Source organism: Adiantum capillus-veneris, chromosome 29 (assembly GCF_014529385.1).
Source record: "Adiantum capillus-veneris isolate H3 chromosome 29, ASM1452938v2, whole genome shotgun sequence".
Lineage (NCBI taxonomy): Eukaryota > Viridiplantae > Streptophyta > Polypodiopsida > Polypodiales > Pteridaceae > Adiantum > Adiantum capillus-veneris.
In genome coordinates, this window is record NC_140959.1 from 48,374,387 (window position 1) to 48,389,476 (window position 15,090).

Sequence of the window (15,090 nt, forward strand, 5' to 3'; positions counted from 1 at the left end):
CTCCTCCCCCCATTCTCCCTGTTACCGCCCCCTCCCCTCCCATTCCACCCACGAGCCCCCTTGCTCCTTCACCCTCTCTCGCTCTTGCCTCACAGCCGGGGCTCAGGGGATAGGACCTTCATCGTTTGCTAGGAGGTCTCTTGGCAGCGCTTTTGCTACGAGCCGCTTGGCGAGAAAGGAGTAGACTTTCCTGCGGACCCCCCCTTCTCGTGTAGACGTCACCTTTTGCCGCAGTCCCTTGAGGACTGACAAGTTTCAACATCCGTCGTTGGTGGGACTTCTTCGCTTACGACTTCACACAATTCCTCGGCGACTCCTCTCCAAACTATAGGGGGCTTGCTTCAGAATCCATGTGCCTTTTGTAGCAGCCGGAGGGGCAAAGGCTTTGGACATAGCGGTTGGTTTTTCTTTCCCTTTGTGTGGCAAGGACCAGACTGAGTGGATTCCAGACTCAGTGATGGACTGGCTTCAGGCTCAGGCTCTCAAGTTCTCTCATCACACGGGAGACTTGGGAATGACAGATTTGATACGGACTGTGGCCGTTGGCTAAGTTCTCGGTGATACCTCCGGACACAGCAGGATGTAGGCACAATGTGGTACAATTTTTTGTTCGCAGAGCCCACCATGCTATGTATATGTACATGAGGACTCTTAGACAAAGGATGTAGCCTGACGGACGGCACACTCTTCTTAGGCCTAGGCTGGACAGACTCTACGGTCACGACTATCTCGGGGTCGCTCGGATGCAGATTACTCCCTATCCAAGCTGGCCTCGAAGATAGCTAGGTTGGCTGTTGTTGCAGCACCAGTTTTCTCTGACGGGCTCCATATGGATCGTCTCATGGAATGTGCAGGGATTAGGTGGACCCTAGTTTGAGCGTCAGCGGGGTCGCTTGCGTCAGAAGCTTCAGTGATGCCTTGTGGGTGGTATGATTGATATTCTTATGCTTCAGGAGCATCATCTTTGTAGAGCCGCATTAGACGATGTGGTCAGATTTTGCGTGGTCGTTATGAGACATTTTGGTCAGCTGCATTTGGGCCTAGAGGCATTCAAGGAAGGGTTTGTATGACTATTGCGGACTCATGGCAGCAGGCAATTGTGGGCAGAGGTATTATTGTGTCAGGAATGGCCCAATGGATTACTATGCAGGCTCAGGGTTGCCTCATGGGCTTCTTGAACGTCTATGCAGCCAATGCACGAGCTGAGTTTTCGTCACATATTGTAGAGTCCTTGCCACATGCAAAGCAGTGGTTTGTTGGGGGAGACTTCAACATGCTGGAGGTGTCACGGGACGGGCACCACGTGCCAACGGAAAGAACAGACTAAACAACTTTAAGCACTTCAAATAACAACTGAACTGAAAGAGATGTACGACACATGAGACATGGAGTAGCGGAGTTCCACCCCGAGAGAGAGCACTGGCCCCAAACCTTGGCGCCCCCTGCGGTATTTCTTATATTGCTTGAACTCAGTACAATGCCGGTCCTCCAAGCTCTGCATCTCCACACTAAAGAGTTCCAAAGAATGAGCCCTTGGCTTGTACTTAAAGGCCCTTGGGCATGAAAAGAAGTTACATGAAAAGCTTTGAAACTCAGAAGAATCTCGTCTCAAAAACTGGCGTGAAAAGCTGCTAGCGCAAATTACGAAAATCTGTACTGGTGCACGTCTACATAGCCAGCATTAAATGTGGGATTTAGAATTGTCGTCCACGTCAGCAATCCAATACAAAATCCCGGTCATCCGTATAGGTCTGCCATGTCATTAGCTATGCAAGAGAGTTGAAGAGTGTTTGGTCTCGCTTTATTTAATCTCTTTAAGTTCCTTGGGCCCCATCAGACGGGATCCCATAAGTTGGTGGGAAATTCTTCCGCTTCTTCTTCTTGTTCTGTTGCTGCATCTTCGGGTTTAGGCCCCTCGCCAGGATGTGCAGGTTGGCTCCGTTCTTCAGTGGCTTGACTGTTAGCAGTTTGTGACATCTCCCCTTCTTGAAAGAAAGTAATCGTCCGCGATACATCATATCTGCAAAACAACTTAAGTTAGCTCAAAAATTCCGAGGGTCATTCCAAGGGACATTCTGAGGGACAATCGGTTTTCTCAATCCATATTGGAGCTCTTGATATCTTAGGTCGCTAGCTTCTCAAAAAAAACAAATCCAATAAGGAGTCTCATTTCAGATTGGAGCTCTTGATATTCTGGTGTAGTAAAATTTGCTGTCATATCCAGACCGTGCTGATCTCCAACATGTGTCTTGATGCACTAAAATTACATACCCAGGCAATCTCATCCAATTAGGAATTTTTCAACGGTTGACACGTCACAATGCAACACAAATGCTCACATATGCATGTTACAAGACACAACAAACAACGTCGCCGAGCACTCCCCTGAGACAGTCGGTCTGCGGTATGAAGCTACTCAACGACTACCTCATCACCCCTCGGCAGCTTGCGTCCCTCGGAGGTTCAAGTATACAACCAAACACTCCCCAGACATCCCGTCTCTGCGTTGTTCGGAGGTTTTCCAACATACAACAAAACGCTCCCTGACATCCCATCTTCGTTGTTCCGAGGTTCAGACAATACCAAAACAACATTTCTCACTACTCCACTTGGGAGTAAATCACCGAGCATTAAAACCAATATTAAAACCAGAGTCAAACAATTTAAATTGGCACCAAGACGGGTTCGAAACAAATACCATTTATGTCAAACAAATTCCAAACAGGATCACCAAACAAGTTCTCAAATAAAATTCAGAAAACTGCTAATTCAAACTAAAAAATCATTCTCAATATTAGTCGGGCTTGAAAGTCGACAGAGCTTCTATCCTAAAACTTGTACCAAAATTAGTGTTAGATTTCTTCCATACGGTTGTAGCCGACCGCAACATGGCCCATAAGCTCTTGAATAGTCGAAACAAGCCTCGATAGATAGTGTTCCTGAGGGAGTGGGTAGCCCCAAGATATACCAATCACACTGGACCTCCAAGGTTTTCGGTTCGAGAAGAGACACTTACTGAGAAATGTCGAGAAATTTCAAGTTATAATCTGTTAGGGTTTCTGTGGCAAGCATTTCAGGATACCCCACTCTGCTAGAAGCTACACTCCGAAGGAAGATGTCTGAAGGCATGTAATTTCGGGCAAAAAATTTTCCTTGAAAGCTTGCCAAGTCCTTGGAGTGAGCGGCTTGGTAGCTATAGACATCCATCACTGCATAGCATTGTCTCTGAGAAAAAAAAGGTGGCTCAAGAGATTTTTGATTCTTCTTATTGATTCACCATAGCTTTTGATGCGCGATGGAGTAATGGTGGGAGTGGCTAATAAGTCTGGGTTGGAAGAGTGGCTAATAAGTCCCGAGTCGGGAGACGAAGATTCTTTAGTAAAGTTTCATGTAAAGCTTGGAAGCGCCATCTTGCTCTGTCTGCTCTTTGGTAGGATGGGTATGCTTTCAAAAAAGCACACACCTGAAGCTCTCATACCACTGTCACGGGGACGGGCACCGCTTGCCAACGGAAAGAACAGATTGAACAACTCTAAGCACTTCAAATAACAATGGAACTGAAAGAGGTGCACGACACATGAGAGGGTGACTGGCGGAGTTTCACCCCGAGAGAGAGCATTGGCCCCAAACCTTGGCGCCCCTTTCGGTATTTCCTTATATTGTCAAGGAGCGTAATATCCTTGACAACATTTTCACCTTTTGGGAGGCGTCTACCCTGGTGCTTCTCCGAGGAGAGGACCTTGTGAGTCTCCTCCTCGATTTTGAGAAGGCTTAGGACAGAGTTGATTGGGATTTTTTGGAGGGCACTTTACATAGGATGGGGTTCTTAGATGCTTGGATCAGAGGTGTGTCTGCTCTCTACATAGTCAGGTGCTGGGAGCGCTTCATGCTCACGCATTTGGTTGGGCAGGGTTGCCCTCTTGCCCCCTTCCTCTTTCTTTTCTATGTTGAGCCGATGAGCAGATTTTTGACTTCATAGGAGGTTGGCTTGCGTGGTTTTTTAGAGCTCCCTATTAGGGGAGACGAGCTACTTGACACTAAGTTTGCTAACAACATGTACTTGGAGGGCTAGGAGGCCAATTTGCACAGTCGAGCAGGCTCTTGAGGTGTTTTGTTGTGCATCAAGAGCACTGATCGGTTGGAGGAAGACAATGGCTTTGTGGGTTGGTAGTGTTCCTACGCCTTATTGGTCGCCAGGTGAGGGCTTCGGGTGGATTCCCCCAAGGACTCAAGTACGTTATCTCAGTTGGACTTGTCGCGTGAGCAGCAGACTGCTCCTCTCCTCTTGTCCATCAAGAGGAAATTGCTGCACTGAAGTTCAACATAGCTCTCTTTGGCAGGCAGAGTTGTAGTGGCCAACCCGGTGCTGTTGGCTACTATGTGGTACACCGTACATCACGTCTTGCTGGATCCTCTCGAGCTCCTGTATCACCCGGTTGGAGAGGCTGATTAAAAACTTTCTGTGGTCAGGGCACGACACCCAGCTAGCCCGGGCCAAAGTGGCTTGGCAGGTTATCACCTTACCATGTTCTTGGGGGGGCTGGGGATCATTGACCCGGCACAACGGCTGCTACGCATGTGTGCAGGTCCTGCTTTATTTTTAATCCTTTATGTCACTGGGGCCCCATCGGACGGGGTCCCGACTCCCCATAAGTTGGTAGGACTTCTTCTTTGGTTACTTGTTCTTCTTAGGGTTTAGGCTCCTCGGCCGGGATCTGCAAGTTGGCTCCATTCTTTAGGGCTTTGACACATCCGCAGTGTGTGACATCCCCCTTCTTGAAAGAGAGTAATCGCAGAGATTACAGCATATCTGCAAAACAACTCGAGTTAGCTCAAAAATTTCAGAGGGCCATTTTGAGGACAATCAATTTGCTCTTCTTTTTTGTTAAGGAGTTGGCTTCTCCTTTCGGCTCTTTTGATCAAGAAGTTGGCTTCTCCTTTCGTCCAGATTAGAACTCTTGATATTCCGGTGTAGTAAAATTAGCCATCACACCTAGACCGGACTGATCTTCCATGGGTGTCTTGATGCACTAAAATTTTACATACCCAGGCAATCTCATCCAATTAGGAATATTCAGTGGTTGGCACATCACAATGCAACACAAATGCATGTTACAAGACATAGAAACATAAAGCCGCCGATGAACCACCCCCCCCCCGCCCCCGCAAATAACCATCCAAGTCCGGGCCATGAGCTGTTCAACGACTCCCTCATCACTCCCGCAAATAACCTAAAAAGGTCCGGACCATGAGATATAGATGCCTTTTACAACCAAACGCCCCCCAGACTGTAGCCTAGGAGGTGCTGAGAGTAACTACTGCTCAGACTTCTTTTTTTTTCCGAGAAAAAGATCCTTCTATTAGTTAATGAAACTGCCCATAGGGCTACAACTACCTCTACAAGAAAGGGCTACAACACTCATGAGGGGGAGACTCTCCCAATGAAAAAAAAACATATGTACAATGAGGCTAAATCAATAGATGGGAGGAGGGAAGAGCCACACAGATGGACGGTAGTGCCATCTGAGCACATCCTGGACCATGGTGAAAAAAGGCCTAGGGCGCCAGAGTCCAAGGAAAGCATCTCTGCGCTCCCACATGCGGGTGGGAGCTGCCCTAGAGTCTCTTGAACTGTCCTCTGAGAGTATGGATCAGCTCAAGCCAAAGATCCCGAACAGTCTTTGCTGGTGGTACTGGGAGAGCCTCGAAGATGCGGAAGCAGCGGGCCCGCCATATGAACCAGAGTGTCAGGCCGCAGATGAGCTCCCAACACTCCTCTCTCTCACTGCACCACTCCTGTGGAGTAAGCTTTGTAGCAGGCTGGAGTGTAGGGCGACCCCCCTCCATCACTATCATCCTGCTGGTGGAGGATAGCTCAAACTGAAGTGCTGGGCCCATGAGAGTGGACCAAGCAGTTGCCCCCCAAGTGTATTCCGAGCTATGGAAAGAGTTGGCATCAGTCGAAGAACACGAAGCCAAACCTGCTGTGCCAAAGGACAGTCCCAAAGACAGTGACGCTGACTCTCCACAAGATGGTCACAAGCTGCGTATGATGCTGAGACCACTATGTACAAGCCAGCTCCCAACTGCTGTAGCTCGATGTGCAACCAGCCACTGGAACAAAGTGACTCGCCTCGGTTGTCTGGAGTCCCCCAAAAAGCTGACAAGAACTCGGCTGTGAGACCCTCAATGAGGTGCTGCAGCAGGATGAGCCTATCTCCGTGCTGCCAGTATGTGACGTTCCACTCAAGTAGTGTACTGAAAGAAAGGGACACCTGGATGATCTGCTGAGGAGAAAGGATCCCTCCAAAACCACTCTCTAGGATCCCATTGCACTCGTGCCAATGAACAACTCTCCCAAGCCCACAGTCTCCAGTAGCCAGTCTCTAGAGCTGCCGGGTCAGGATCTATGACACAGGTCCTCCCACAGATGCCCACAACTCGGATCCTCTGAAAACAACACTCTGCCACCTGTGGGGCCTCTACTGAAACTCGGTGTAACTGACACTCACCCTGTAACTCGAAAAACAGGGAGGGTATAGTCTCTGAGCAAGCCTGAACTGCGAGGAGAACCTCCAGTCGCGTGAAGGCTCCCATCCATGTGGGCACTGTTGACTCGAGAGGAGCGAGCCACTCAGCTGGTACTGCCTCTGAGATGTCCTGACACATGCTCTACACCCCTCTCATGCCCTGAAGCTGGATGCCCTGCAGCTCCTCTGACAAGCTTGAGAACTGTAGCCAGTCACCTAAAGTGTGTGTTGGACCCTTTGCCATGGGACCTCAAGAAACATGAGGCCTACTACCAACAAAGTGGCCTCTCTGAGTGCTAACCATGGGGTTCCAAACAAGGGGCTGTCTCAAGCGCTCCTCTGTGCTAGTAGGCTGACGCTGCTCCAGGCCTCTCCGCAGCTGCTCCCAGGATCGGAGCAGACTCACAGCGAAGCGGTCCTCGAGTCTCCTACTCAAGCCAAGTTTGCGTATCTTTGTGAAAATCCATCTGGTCGAAGGTCGGCAGGGGCCTCTAGTGTGAGGCAGTTTAGCACTAAGCTGCTGAAGTAAGAACTCCTTCCAGGGGTCCTCTCCTAGAAGAAGTCCTCTGACGATGAACTTCCCTAGAAGGGCTCTGCTTTGCTGTGCTGGGTCTATGATCCCCAACCCTCCTTGAGAACAAGGAAGAATGATGACTTGCCATGCCACTTTGGCCCGGGCTATCTGAGTGTCACGCCCTGACCAAAGGAAGTTCCTGATCAGCCTCTCAACCTAAATGATGCAAGAACTCGAAAAGATCCAACAAGAAGTGATGTACCTCATAGTAGCCAACAAAACCTGGTTGGCCACAACTCTGCCTGCTAGAGAAAGTCGTGCGGAGCTCCAATGCAACAACTTCCTCCTGATGGACAAGAGGAGGGGAGCAATCTGCTGCTCGGGAGATAGGTCCAAGCAAACCTGACAGCCCAAGTATCGAACTATAGTCCCTGGGGGAATCCATCCGAAACTTGCACCTGGCATCCAATCCGGCGTAGGAGCACTACCAATCGAGAAAGCCACTGTCTTTCTCCAGTTGATCAGTGCGCCTGCTGCACAACAAAAGGTCTCAAGAGCCTGCTCACACCTGTGAAGGTTGGCCTCCTAGCCATCCAAGTATAAGGCTGAGTCATCTGCAAACTCAGCATCCAGCAGCTCATCTTTGCGAATAGGGAGCGCCAAGCCACGTAAACCAACCTGCTGTGAAACCAAAAACCTGCTCATCGCCTCAGCATAGAACAGAAAGAGGAAGGGGGCAAGAGGGCAGCTCTATCTAACCGTTCGTGTGAGCATGAAACTATCACCTCTACCTCTTGACAAAAGTACTTGACTGTGTGCCCGCCTGTACAGAGCTGGCACACCTTTGATCCAAGCATGTGAGAAGCCCATCCTGCGTAGAGTGCCCTCCAAAAAGTCCCAGTCAACTCTATCGTAGGCCTTCTCAAAATCGAGAAGAAGTATCACCAGATCCTCACTACGGAGCCGCGCAAGGGTAGAAGCCTCCCAAAAAGTAAGGATGTTGTCAAGGATACTACGCTCCTTGACAAAACGTGTCTGTGTCCCATGTATAATGCTCTCAAGAAGTGGCTAAATCCTCAAACTCAGAGCCTTGGCAAGAATTTTGTAGGATGAGTTGAAGATGGTGATGGGTCGCCACTGTCGAATCTCATCCAAGGAGCCACCCTCGAGAATGAGGTAGATTAGGCCCTCACTCATGCTGTCAGGCATCTCTCCTATGTGCAGGATGTACTGAAAAGCGTCTGAGCCAAGCAAGTCCCAGTACTCCAAGAAAAAGTTGGGAGTCACCCCATCCTCACCTGGACAGCTACCACGGGGCAGTCCTCTAAGAGCCGCGTGTAGCTCCTCTAGCTGAAGAGGCAGCTCAAGCCTCTGGCGCATCTCCTCAGTCAAGGCATCTGTGCCCACACCTGCTCTCTGCATGCATTCTGACACTCTGACTGAGGCTCTGCAGACAAATAGCGTGGAATAATCGCCATCTCAGAAAGCCGAAAATAACGCAAGGAACACTGGTGCTACTCTATCAAGCTAAATATCTGAAAAGAGCTAAGAAGCTGGTCCCAGCTTGGCAAGGGCCATTCATGGTACAAGAGATTTTGCCATAGGGGGCTGTCTAGTTAGTCACTCTGGCAGGTGTTCCCTCACCACTGGTAAATGGATCAAGAATTAAGTGCTATCACTCACTTGCGTGACTCTTTAGAAATGTGGTCATGTTATCTTTCCCCCGAGCAACGGTATGACTGTCCGGTCCTCAGCTCTCTCCGACTTTCCATTTTCCCTCTCTCAAGTCAGTTCTCATCTCAGTTGTAATCAGTGTTATCTTTAAAATTCTCCTTGTTTTACTGCATGCATCCATTTTGCTCTCCTCTCATTGATAGAATTGGGTTTTTGGAGTCCTACTAAGATCCAGCATTACTGCTTTGTTTCTATTGCCTCTCTCTCCTCGTGGATTTGTTGAATGTCCAAGGTTCAACTCTCGTCGGATAGATCTTTGATTTTTGGTATTGTTCCTAACACGTTCAAACATGCTCTGCTGTATCTCCCTTCCCCTCTCTCTCTCTCTCTCTCTCTCTCTCTCTCTCTCTCTCTCTCTTGGTGAGCTCTCACACACACCAATCTATTTCTTTGCCTTTCCTGTGCGATCTCTTTCGTAACACTCTTTCAATATGCTTCACTCCTGTTGCTCTACTCCTTTCATTGCTCTTCCCCCTCTCTCTCACACATACATGCAAGTTTGCTCTAGCTGGGCGTGTTTGCTCTAACCTTTCTGATTGCCCACATCCTAGTTAAGGAGAAGCACCACATCCTAGTTAAAGAGAAGCCGACAAATTTTTTATTCTGGCTAACAATACAACTTTTATCTCTCCCTCTCTCTCCCCTTCTCCTTTCTCTCTCTCGTGCACTGTGCCCCTTTGCCCCCTAACCGCCCCCTACCCACCCTGCCTGCTCACCCCCTATCTACCCTCGCCCCCCCCCTCCCCACCTCATCTACCCCTCGCCCCCTATCTAGTCCTCGCTCCCCTCACCAGCACTCCCTCGCCCCCCCATCTACCTCTCGGCCCTACTATCTATCCGTCGCCCTAACCTATACAGCCCTTTCTACCCCTCGTTCCCCTGACCAACCCTCGACCCTGTCCGCCCCTATCGAACCTCTCGCCCCTCATTCCCTAGCCTGTCTACTTAGCGCCCTCCCTCGGCCCCTAACCACCTTCATCTCTGCAGGCCTACGTACACTGTCGTCTTGCCGATGCAGCCCTCAGGCTACCATGGGATATGGGTGGGTTCGTCTCGCTAGATCAGTACAGACGCCCATGGGATATGGAGAGTACAGTCATCGACAGTTTGGGGGAGGTGCTACTACAGTTTGACTACTACCCTCAGGGATTTCAGCACCCTGGCATCTTTGGCTCCTTACCGCACATGTCCTCCTCACAGACGGCTCCTTGCGACGGCTTCGCAGCCGCACATTGACATGGGTGTGCGAGTCGGCGGCCTCAGTACACTTCAAGCCAGGTACTTCCATTCGCCGAGCAGAAGGTGGCTGCTCCTTTCGCTGAGAGTCGGTTTGTGGAGAGCACTCATAGAGTCCAGAGTTTTCCCATCGATCTGATGGCTCCACCTCCAGAGTCTGATTCTTCGGGTGCAGCAATGGCCACAACTCTATCTCTTGGATGACAAATTCAGGACCTGACCATTGTACATATGCAGTACCTAGTGGTTTTCTTTCATAGTTTTTCAGTATTCCTCTCACCGAGACGGTGAGCGGCGGTCTTGTGGCGGGCAACCTGTAGCAGGCTACAATGCCACTTTCACAAGACACACAGTTAGTACAGTTGGTCTGGTCTTGTTCACACTGGACGTACTCTCTGGACTAGGCAGTGACACGTGGTAGGGATACGGACGGTGGTCTAGTGGACATCGTGGCTAGGTCACCACCACTCAGTTTGGGGATAGACTTAGATGGCTGACATTTATGAGCCATTGGTGGCTCTTTATGGTTGTACATATGAGTAGTAGTTGTCGGGTCATGATTATTATCTTCTTCATGTATGGTCCAGCATCCTCGTCTAAAGTAGCGAGTCTATACACATAGTACGTCTACACCATCCCTGCACATCTGAGCCTCGACACCCCCATTGTACCCGTGAGTTCTGGGTTGGAGCTGAGTGTGCTGCCACGCCAGAGTCTGTATCGGTTCTTTGAGATAATCGAGGTTATATGTTCTGGTTTGCTACTGTGTCTCTGTGTTGATTAGCTGTTATCTATTGTTTCTTGTGTTTTCATTCTGTTTGAGTGAGACGTCTCGCACATTGCACTGAGGAGCACCCACTGTAGAGAGCACGACACACTATCCGGGCTACAAAGGCAAAGCACCCTTCAAAGATTTCAAGGCACCGGAGAAATTCTCTATCAAACATACATGCAGAGCCTGTAAATCTTTAGGAAAGTTCAAGAGCCATGATTTTTCTACGTTTGTTGACCTTGTCAGAATCCGATAAAAGTTCAGACATGAAAACCCCCAAATCTAAGCAAGCTTCGAAACTTTGTACAGAAAGAAGAAAACAGCGGCTAAGATTCATAGGAAACTTTGAGCTCAGAATGAATCTCTTGAAGGGCAGGGAGCAGCATAAGCTTTAAAATATACAGTAGCTCACATGAAGTGACACACAAAGCAAAAAACGTGCTATACGGAGCATACATGGTGATGAAAAGTATTAAAGCTAAATTATTAGAATTGAAATAATATGAAGGCTCTAAAAACGTAAATGAAGGCTGGAAATTAGTGACAGCAGCTAAAGCGAAGAAGGAAGAAGAATTGTGAAGGAAGTAGGTTCTCTCACCCACCACACACACTCTTTTTTTTTTGTACATCATGATTTAATTTACAAGTGGGAAACCTCAAAACAAGGAGAACCCACTGTAAAAAAATACAATAAGCGGAGCTTTGCGATGCTCCGAAAGGTAGAAGAAATCAAAGAAAATCCTGTAAGCTTCAAGAGAGATATCTCCCACATCATAAGCATAATGCAGGGCTTGTCCGAGTGAAAAACTTGAAGGGAAAGGATCAATTTGTAATGCATGAAACATCCGAGAGTTGGGTTGGTGCCATATGGTCCACATGACCCAAAATCTGACCCAACTGAAGATCATCTCAAACTGAGACTGTGGTGGTGGAAGAACTCCAAAAATCCAAAACCGTCTCCAAAAGATTCCAGATATGAAACAAAGGTGCAGAGCAGAGGACACCTGTCTGATGAAATTCCGGGAGCAGCGGCAATCCCAAAGCAAATGCGTAACAGACTCGTCAGCCCCAAGACACTAGACACAACGAGCAGAAGCAATGCATTGTGCATGCAACAAAGTACCAACCGGCAGAGCACCCACAAGGAAATGTGTTCCTTGAGTGGTAAGTGATTCTTCCAAATGCGAGAGTGTTTTTTGCCACCACAACTGAGATTTGGAGAGTGACAACAATTGATTTTCATGAGCGACAATCCATGCATCAGACTGCATCAAGGCATAAACAGACCTAACCGATATGCAGTCCATCCTAATATAGCCAAGATGCTAATTAGAAAGCCGAGAGTCCCCAAGCAGTAGAGGCACTAGAGAAACATCTATAAGTAGATGTTGAATTTGCTGCCACAAATGTCGATAATGAGCTCCCAACTCATAATGAAAAGCAACAAACGGAAAAGAAAGAACTTGTCCCGCATTATTCACCGCTTGATCAACCTGGCAAATCCCTTTTTGTGAAAGAAAGTAAGCTAGTCGAGGAGAGCGTTGAACCAAGGTAAGAGACAATGCTTTTCTCCAATGGATGCTCTCCAACCCAAGTGAGTTTCCTGGCAGAGATTGACGACCATGCCAGGATAAGTGCAAGGTAACAGCCTTCCAATCCGTAACAAGAGACGAAGTGAAGGGACATCCCGGAAAATGGTCATCCAACTGTCCAAAAATGACATCCCAATACGAAGGATGCCAATGACCAAAAGATTGCGTGACAATGCCATCACATAAATGCGAAACCATGAGCGTCCATGGTTGTCATTGGTCCACGAGTGTAGGCATAGCTTTTCGAGCCAAAACATGCCGACGTAAATCAAGAATATTAATCCCTCTCAGCCGCTTAGGCGTGCATAACTTATCCATTCATAGAAACCGCAATCCTTTCTTGTGGGATGAAGTACGCCAGAAATGTTCCAACATACGTGACATAAGAGACCCAAGGCACCGCTGGGGCCAGCATAATAGTGGCAAATAGAATTGCACATAGGCCATCATTATGCTTTGGACAATTCTAAGTTGCACATGCAATGACCATGTCGACAATTTCCAATAGCTCACACACACACAACACTAAATTTGCATTCGATGATAATTTCTTTTCTAAATTTTGGGTGGCTGCAGCTCTTGTAATGAGAAGCTGTATTACCCAAACTCGCTTCTTTGCACAAAGCCAATCTCGAATTATTATCGAAGTCCAGACATGTGGGACTCAATCGAGTTCCAGATTCACATGCGAACTCCTCTAGAGAAAATTGCGGAGCTGAAGGACAGGCTTCAGAAGCACATTGAGGGGCTGCCACAGTACTGGTATCCGGAATTCCGAGTGGTCTGCAAAGACATAGAGGACTCCACAAAAATGAAGATGGCCATGTGGATGAGACATCATCTCAACTACCAGGTACTTACTACTTTCTACAAATAGGGATGCTAAACCAGTTCACAATACAAAGCACTTAGGCATGTTGACCCAGTACTCTCCTAGTTAATTAGGGAGTAATAACATTGGCATTATGCATTAATAAAAGTGTTGATTAGTGTCTGTACAAGAGTATTTGCATCTCGTAGTATGTCTCAACGAGTTTGAAAAATAATATTCATCATTAAGTGAGGATATTCTGAGGGAGTATTGTGCTTAGTATATTCCTAATAAGCTCATTAATTGAGCATATTCATAGTGTGTGTACATGACATGGAAGGCGCCAATCAAGATCACGCTGTAATTATGTGCATTTGCCAAAGTATTGTTAAGTATGAAGAGCTTCTAAATTTTCTCTTCATTGTCTCTGTTGAAGAGAACCATTTCTACACATTTGATGCAGTTTCAGATCCTTGAAAGGCACATAAAATTGTGTTTGTCTTTTTGAAGGTATTCTTTTTAAGCACTAATGCAAACAATTTGCTTGTTGTTGCAGGAAGGAGGTGAGAGGTTTCAACGACGGAGCAATCTACTGCTGTATCTGAAGCAGCAACTGGAGGATCTAGAGATTAGCTACAGATTGCCTCAACAAGAGATACTGGTCACAGGAGTTCCAATGTTGTGTGAAAGTCAAAAAATCACATGACACACTCTGTGATTAAGAGGCTAGCAATGAGGGTGCGGTGGGTCGCTTGTTGGCAAATGCTTGACTCTGATTTGTAGTTGGGTCAAGCATTGGAACACCTCTGTTAGACAGGATGACAGTCTTTTGAACTGAAAATGGGCTTCGTGAATAAACTCAATACAGGCGAGGACTTGAAGGTAACTATCCCATTTGGGGATAACTTCATACATACCTGACACCTATTTTGTTTTCTTTTTTGTGATGGTTAATTCATTAAAAGATGTAAAGCACATGGCTTACACATAAAACATGTACAAAACCTCATCTGATATCAAGTGACTTGAGACATTTACAAAACACAAATAGTGTGCAACCATGTTCCTTGTGAATGATTTGAGCATCAATCAGAAAAGAGACCCACCGAAGCAATAGACCACGAACAGGCCTAGTATGGCTTGCCCACCCCGAGCAGGATGAAGAATAAAAGCATGGAGTAGGGTCCATTTATGGCCCAAGGCCCATCCACTGAAAGTAAACAAACACCACTGCATTTACATCTTCCCCCCTTGTAAAAGCTTGAGAAAAAATCTTAGAACCATGAGTTTATGAAGACCTTGCCTGTAAACGTACCAGCTGAGGAAGGGAAGGAGACAGCAAATGCTATGGATGAAATTGATGTGCTTGAGGAGGTGCCAATCCAGTTGGAGTTACCTCAGGCACCTGAGATGGTTTGAATGTTTCTCAATGGGATTGTGGAATCAGGAAAGATTCTCCCACTTCATGTGCAAAGTGCTACCTAAGCTATCATTAAAGGTCATCAATCCCTTGAAGGGGGGTCTTTTGACATTTTTGTAAGTTGAATGACTTATGATTATTTGTATATAGCCTGGTTTCTTTTGGAGGTAAGATTGAATTTTGAAAGTATCGTTGGATTATTTGTATACAGCCTGGTTTCTTTTGGAGGTAAGATTGAATTTTGAAAGTGCACACCCACACAAACACCCGACCACTAGGCTACGATCTTGTTGGCACTGTATAAACCTTTCGGTATAATAATGTTAGTCAAAGCATTCTGATGTTCTCATGTTCTTGGTATGCACTTACATGCTTCACAAAAAAGAGTCAGTTGCAGTCTTTGTATATTGAATTGTGAATATCGAGTGGAGTAAACATGTTTCTTTTTGGGTAAATATGTGAATATATTAAGAGGAGAAAC

General features: G+C 47.2%; 1 protein-coding gene across 1 annotated transcript in view; it reads left to right on the forward strand.

The window, feature by feature from the left end:
* Positions 1-14,835, forward strand: part of LOC147419158 (uncharacterized) — a 34,310-nt gene extending 19,475 nt beyond the window's left edge. Inside the window, exons 10-12 of the mRNA XM_086505868.1 lie at positions 12,955-13,231; positions 13,746-13,859; positions 14,486-14,835. Coding sequence (XP_086361994.1) covers positions 12,955-13,231; positions 13,746-13,859; positions 14,486-14,608 — 514 coding nt within the window. The 3' untranslated portion in view covers positions 14,609-14,835. The remainder of the gene's footprint in view (positions 1-12,954; positions 13,232-13,745; positions 13,860-14,485) is intronic.
* The last annotated feature ends 255 nt before the right edge of the window (positions 14,836-15,090 follow it).